The sequence below is a fragment of the Thalassophryne amazonica genome, chromosome 12 (assembly GCF_902500255.1).
Source record: "Thalassophryne amazonica chromosome 12, fThaAma1.1, whole genome shotgun sequence".
Classification (NCBI taxonomy): Eukaryota; Metazoa; Chordata; class Actinopteri; order Batrachoidiformes; family Batrachoididae; genus Thalassophryne; species Thalassophryne amazonica.
The window spans coordinates 100,487,709-100,494,815 of NC_047114.1; the positions used below are offsets into that span (position 1 = coordinate 100,487,709).

Consider the following 7,107-nt stretch of genomic DNA (forward strand, 5'->3'; position numbering starts at 1 on the left):
ACGTTGAGGCAGTACAACAAACATCAGTCAGAGGCAGAGTCAGGTACACACAGGACTAGATAACACAGAGCTGGAAAGGGGCACAAATCACATGGATCTGGTGAGGAACTAACTTGTTGTGACTCAGTCGTGCAACAGCAGAATTACTCACATACATGGCATCAATATGCACACAGTTGAAGGAGCCAGACGGGCGAGCAGAGATACATTGCAACTGGTTTAATGCAGCACACCTGGACACCCAGTAAAAGCTTACAGCACCACATCTGGTGTGGAGGAGTAGTGGCCCTTTTGTACCCTAATAATCACAACTCCTCCCTTCTATTCAAGTGAACACAACTAAACATCAGTTGACATTAAAAATAACTAACTTTAATAAAACTAGAATAAAACCCTGAAATCGCTAAAATACAAAAAACAACTATAAAAACCAGCAAAGTTAATCCAAATGTCATGAATATACCTAAAACTGGTAAAATCAACGGATTGTTCAGCCCTGTGGTTGAGACCAGACTCACGAGCTGAACACATTTAATACAGTTCAATACTTCAGTCAGTCAGGTGCCTTTTGGATCCGGCTGGAATGTCTTCGTGACTCCTGTTACAGAGACGGTGCTGATGTTCTCATCTCACTCACTGACAGGATAAAATGTTGCGTGGACTTCCTCTCTCTCCGTTGACACAGGCAATGTTGGTCTTGATTCCTTAGCAGGCTGGATGATGCTGGATGACCTGCGATCATCTGGTCTGGTGTTCACTTTTCCTTCCCCCTCCGGTAATCCCGCACAGGGACTGGGTTCCCAACACTGCAGGTCCTCTGGGCATCTTGTGTCTGTTCCACCACAGCTGCGACCCTGTGTTTCAGGAGGTCCAGCCACATTTTCTTCCTGGTTCTATTTGTGGATCCGAAATCACTCCACAATTACAATCAGGTTCTGGGAGAAATACTTAACATCACTTACCTGATCACAAATAAACACATCAAATTCATCTATGAAAAGGAAATACTGGCCCGGATGCCAGAAAACAATGGCAAAATGACATGAATGAAATTCCTTACTTTGATCATGACTGCTCGTGGCAACCGAAGAGGGACAGAGAACCAGATGCTCAGTGAGCTAAATTCTGAACCCCCATCAGCCATTAAGCTTGAGACAGATTTATAACTTATAGCCGCACCTCCATGTTGCTGAGTATCACTGGTAACATGACTAAGCATGGACGCAGGAAGACATTAGGCTTCAGCAAGGTTTAATATAACCCTATCAGATCAGATCAACATTACAAAATTACATCATCACCCCAGAATGATTTCAAGGACAGTTCTCTTATATTGATGAAACCTGGAGTTGTGGTGTTTTTGCACACTGGCTCCCTCTAGTGGTGGTTGTGTAGTGTTTTTGCACACTGGCTCCCTCTAGTGGTGGTTGTGTAGTGTTTTTGCACACTGGCTCCCTCTAGTGGTGGTTGTGTAGTGTTTTTGTCCTCTCTTTTGCTGCTTGCTGTCACTGTGGGCTGCAGAGCACAGTAGTACACAGCAGAGTCTCGCAGCTGCAGCTTCTGGATCTTCAGATCAACTGATGTCTTGTTGACTTCAGCATCAAATCTCTCTTTGTTGAACTCTGCAACATTTCTTCTTGTTCCAAATGTATCACGTAGCAGCACAAACTTTGGAGAACCATTTAGTTCTTGTTGGTACCAGAACAAATAAGGACGTGTGTCGCTGGTTTCAAAGGAACATTGAAGTGTGACGTGGTGTCCTTCAGCAGCAATGACATCTGCTGTGCGCTGGATCACTCTGTCTTCTCCTTTACACTCTGGGGAAGAACAGAACATGCAGAGGAAGAGATGAATCAATAAAGATGATTGATTAAAAGGAGAACAATCAGTAGGTTTAAAGAGTTACCGAGCCAGAGAGCCAGAATCAGGATGTTTGTCAGCCAGTGTTTCATGTCTGCAGTGAGAGGGGAGGAGAGAGAGGAAGAACACTGAGACTCTGAACCATCTGGACCTTCATCTACATCATCTATTGGTGAACCGTCAACATGACATCATCCATTGATGGCAAACAGTCTGTGGCTCCCTCTAGTGGTCATTGTTATGCACTTTATGTAGTTTGAGTTGGGAAGGAAAATGTGTGATTGGTGGAACCCTGGTAGGAGAACTGCAGCTGTGACCACAAAGTTTGTGAGAAAAACAGAGCAACTTCCATCAGTACTGAAAGATAGAACAGGATGTCATCAGCAAAAGCGAGAATGTTGTGTTGTCAAATGATGTCACAGAAAGCCAACATTTAAATTGTACTGAGACCCTCGGATTGACCCCTGTGGTACACCACAGCAAACTGGATCTTCTTAGTGTTGAATGTTTAAGTGCTTTTGTTCAAAGAGTTCAAACTCATGCTATGTGTCCACTTGGTGGCACTGTTTGTCACTGAGTGAGGTTTTTGTCCACAGACTGAGTGTTTTGTGTCACTGTGGGCCTCACAGCACAGTAGTACACAGCAGAGTCTGTCACTGCAGTACTGCTGATCTCCAAATACACACCACGTTTATCTTCAGACAGTTTAGTTGAGAACCTTTTGTCTGATTTCACAGACTCTGCTGCTCTTGTGCTGCTCAAACCTGAGATGATCAGGAGGAACTCTGGTGGTTTTCCTGGATATTGTCGATACCAGTAAAATTCATCAGCAGCATCAGCAGTTTTGTGGTATTTGTACTCCAGAGTAGTAGTACTGCCTTCTAAAGTGTCCTCTTGATGGTGGACTGCAGTGAGTTCTTCACAGCTGACACCTGAAGGACACAAAAGTGTCTCTTGATGGTCCAAATGTTGTTGGTGATGGATGTTCATGGTGATTATTGGTTATTGATGATGTCACCTACCTGTCAGTGTGATCAGAAACAAAGTGAAGTGCGCTGACATCATCTTCAAGACAAAGTCCTCTTTGGTGTGAAACAGCACTCGTGCAGTTTGAGTCTTTTCTTGGCTGACACTTTGGCTCCTCCTTTCATCCCTTCATGCCCCTCCCACAGCATTTGGTGATCAGGTGTAACCACGGTGACTGGAATCAGGAAGGTGCAGAATCCTGCGCTTTGAAAACCACTTCCTGCTCTTTGGAGAGTCGTCACGTATTGGTGTGGAGCTTTTTGTACGACCTCTTCAACACTTTGTAGCAGCCTCTGTTGTGGGGGAGGCAAAGCAGCAGGTGTGGGAGGAGTTCAGAGCAACCTTGGAGAAGGACTTTCGGTCAGCACCAAGGTGCTTCTGGCAGACCGTGAGGCACCTCAGGAGGGGAAAACGGGGAACCATCCAAGTGGTCTACAGTCAGGATGAAACTCTGTTGACCTCAACTGAGGATGTAATCCAGCCCTGGAAGGAACACTTTGAGGAACTCCTGCATCAGACTGGGGCACCCTCTAGAGTAGGGGCAGAGCTGGAAGCTGATTAAGGATTTTCATCAATTTCCCTGGTGGAAGTCACTGAGGTAGTCAAACAACTCCACAGTGGCAAGATCCTGGGGGTTCATGACATCTGTCCAGAAATGCTGAAGGCTCTGGGTGTGGAGTGATTGTCTTGGATGAGACGACTCTTCAACATTGCATTGAGGTCTAGGACAGTGCCTAAGAGTGGCAAACTGGGATGGTGGTCCCCATATTTAAAAAGGGGGACCAGAGAATGTGTGCCAACTACAGGGGCATCACGCTATTCGGCCTCCCTGGTAAAGTCTACTCCTGGGTGCTGGAAAGGATGGTTCAGCTGATAGTCGAACCTCTGATTGAAGAGGAACAATATGGGTTCCATCCTGGTCGTGGAACAACTGACCAGCTCTTCACTCTCACAAGGATCCTGGAGGGTGTCTGGGAGTATGCCCATCCAGTCTACGTGTGTTTTGTGGACTTGGAGAAGGTGTATGATCGAGTATCCCAGGAGATACTGTGGGAGGTACTGCAGGAGTATGGAGTCACTTCTCAGGGCCATCCAATCTCTGTACTCACAAAGTGAGAGCTGTTTTCAGGTGCTCGGCAGTAAGTCAGACTCATTTCCGGTGGACGTTGACCTCCGCCAGGGCTGCACCTTGTCACCAATCCTGTTTGTGATATTGTTGGACAGGATATCGAGGTGTAGTCGGGGGGAGGAGGGTTTCCAGTTTGGTGGGCTCAGTGTCTCATAACTGCTTTTTGCATTTGATGTGGTCCTGTTGGCGTCATCAGCCTGTGACCTCCAACAGTCACTGGATCAGTTCACAGCCGAGTGTGATGCGGCTGGGATGAGGATCAGCACCTCTAAATCTGAGGCCATGATTCTCAGCAGGAAACTGATGGATTGCCTTATCCAGGTAGGGAATATGTTCTTGCACCAAGTGAAGGAGTTCAAGTACCTTGGGGTCTTGTTCACGAGTGAGGGGACAACGGAGCGTGAGATTGGCCGGAGAAGTGGTGCAGCAGGGGTGGTATTGCATTCGTTCTACCGTACTGTTGTGACGAAAAGGGAGCCGAGCCAAAAAGCGAAGCTCTGGATCTACTGGTCAATCTTCGTTCTTACTGTCTCCTATGGTCATGAGGGTTGGGTCATGACCGAAAGAACTAGATCACGGGTACAAGTGGCTGAAATGGGCTTCCTTAGGAGGGTGGCTGGTGTCTCAGTTGGAGATAAGGTGAGAAGATCATTCATCCGTGGGGAGCTTGGTGTAGAACCACTGCCAATTTGCATTGAAAGGAGCCAGCTGAGGTGTTTGGGGCATCTGGTAAGGATGCCTCATGGGTGCGTTCCTTGGGAGGTGTTTAAGTTACGTCCATCTGGGAGTCTTGTTCACATTGATGTCTAAAACTGAAAAATTGCAGCAGCTGATAAAATGTGACACCACAGGGCCATGGTCTTGGTCATCTGAGTTTAAGAGACACAATGACAGAATCATCAGCAAATTTAACAATAACTCATCCTTGGTGTTGACTTTGGCACATGTTGGTATATAGAACAAATAGGTGAAAGGACAAAGAGGTGAAAGGACACGACCCTGTGGGGAACCAGTGGAGGAGATGAGAACATCAGATAAAACATCACTGACTCCAACAGGCTGAGATCTGACAGTTAAAAAAAATCCATCAGCCAACAAAAACTTTCTGGGTCAATGTGTTTGTTTTTTAACCTCTCTGCTATAATGTGAGTCTGAATACAATTAAAAGCAGAAGAAAAATCAATAAATATGAGCTGTGCAGATGTTTTAGTCCCCTCTAAATGTGGAAGTACCGCATTCAATAAAGTGCATCATCAGTCCCCCTACCTGACCTGGGTGCAAACTGGAGAGAGTCCAAATCATTGACAGAATTTAAAAGAGCAATTTTCACAATTTTTGTCAAATGTTTTTATATGTAAAGAGGTCAGTGAAACAGGCCTGTAGTCACTGAGCTGCTTGGGTGCACTGACTTTTAGCACAGGAAAAATTGTGGAGTCTTTCTTTTTTAAAAAAACCTTTATTTAACCAGAAATAATCCCACAGATTCAGAATCTCTTTTACAAGGGAGTCCTGGCCAAGAGAGCAGCACAGTAGTTCCAGATAAAGTACACACTTGAAATAACAACAAAACAGACAGTTAAAACAGTTTGGCAAATCACATCATTACATTATAATCACCAGCTGCTTTTAGTAAGAGGATACTTGCATACAGTAGTCAAAAAGTCCTTGATCCTACCTTTGAAACCTTCCATTCTTGGGAGATAGTACAGTTTCAGATGACTCTGTAATTTATACCAGGACGAGGGTGCGAATGCTTCAAAGGCACTTTCCCCAAAGATAGTCCAAATATGAGGAATAGCGTACATTATCAATGTATCACGCCTGAGACTACAGCTTTTGATGTTGCTTTTAGGAGCCAAGAGAGAAGATAAATAAGGAGGCAAGTCACCCAGGATGGTCTTATAAAGAAAACAATACCAGTGTTCCCATCTACGATTATGCCTAGAAGACCAGCCAACAGTCTCAAAGACCACAGTGATGAGGACAAAAACCTAAATCTGTTACAAATCTTAATGCTGCATGATACACTGAATCCAGCATTTTCAGAGAGGAGAGTTTTGCATGTATAAGATGTCACCGTAGTCAAGTATTGATACGAAAGTTGCCTGAATCAGTCTTTTTCTCACCTTAAAGGAGAAACAACTTTTGTTTCTACAGTAGAAACCCAGTTTAACCCTGAGTTTCTTTGAAAGACACTCAATATGGTATTTAAAAGATAGATTTTCATCCAAGTAAAATCCCAAGTATTTATAGACTAAAACTCAGTCATTTTTTCCTTTTGTGTAACAATCTGACAAACATCATCTGTCTTTCCTGATTTTGAAAAGCACATTTTAGTTTTGTCAGAATTGATCCCAAGTCTTAATTGATTAAGATTACTCTGAATAATATTAAAAGCAGATTGTAGCTTTTCTGTGGCACTTGCTAATGATAAAGCAGAACAATACAAAACAGTGTCATCTGCATAAAAATGAAATTCGGCATTGGTTACATTTTGACACAAGACATTTATATAAATAGTAAATAAAACTGGACCCAGTATGGACCCCTGGGGGACACCATTTTGAGTCAACAAAAACTTGGAAGACACACCATCAACCTGAACACTGTGTTCTGCCGCTCAAGTCATTGTCAAACCACATGACAGCTTTTGAAGACATTCTAATATCGTACAGTCTCTGGCACAAGACCACGTGGTCAACAGTGTCAAAAGTCTTTGACAGATCTAAAATCAATGCAACACAGTATTCTTTAGAATCAATAGCACTTCTGAGATCCTTTAAGACTTTCATGGTGGCAGTGACAGTCATGTGGTTTTTTTTGGGGGGGGGGGGGGGGGGGGGGGGATTAGACTGCAATTAATTTAAAATGCTATTTCCTGTTAGAAAATCTTTCAACTGGTCACTTATAAACCCTTCTAAAACTTTGGCTAAGACAGTTTAGATATCAGCCTATAATTATTAGGATTTGTTCGGTCACCACCCTTCAATAAAGGACTGACATATGCTGACTTCATACATGAGGAATTATTCTAGTTTCTGTAGTCAGGTTGAAAATGTATGTCAAAGGTTCCACAATATGTTCAGCAGCAA

General features: G+C 43.9%; 1 gene segment (V, D, J or C); it reads right to left on the bottom strand.

Annotated features, from left to right (window-relative positions):
* Positions 1 to 2,430: 2,430 nt before the first annotated feature.
* LOC117521334 lies at positions 2,431 to 3,000 on the bottom strand. The segment is given in 2 exon segments: positions 2,431 to 2,792; positions 2,883 to 3,000. Coding segments are annotated over 2 exon segments (405 nt in total).
* Positions 3,001 to 7,107: the final 4,107 nt, after the last annotated feature.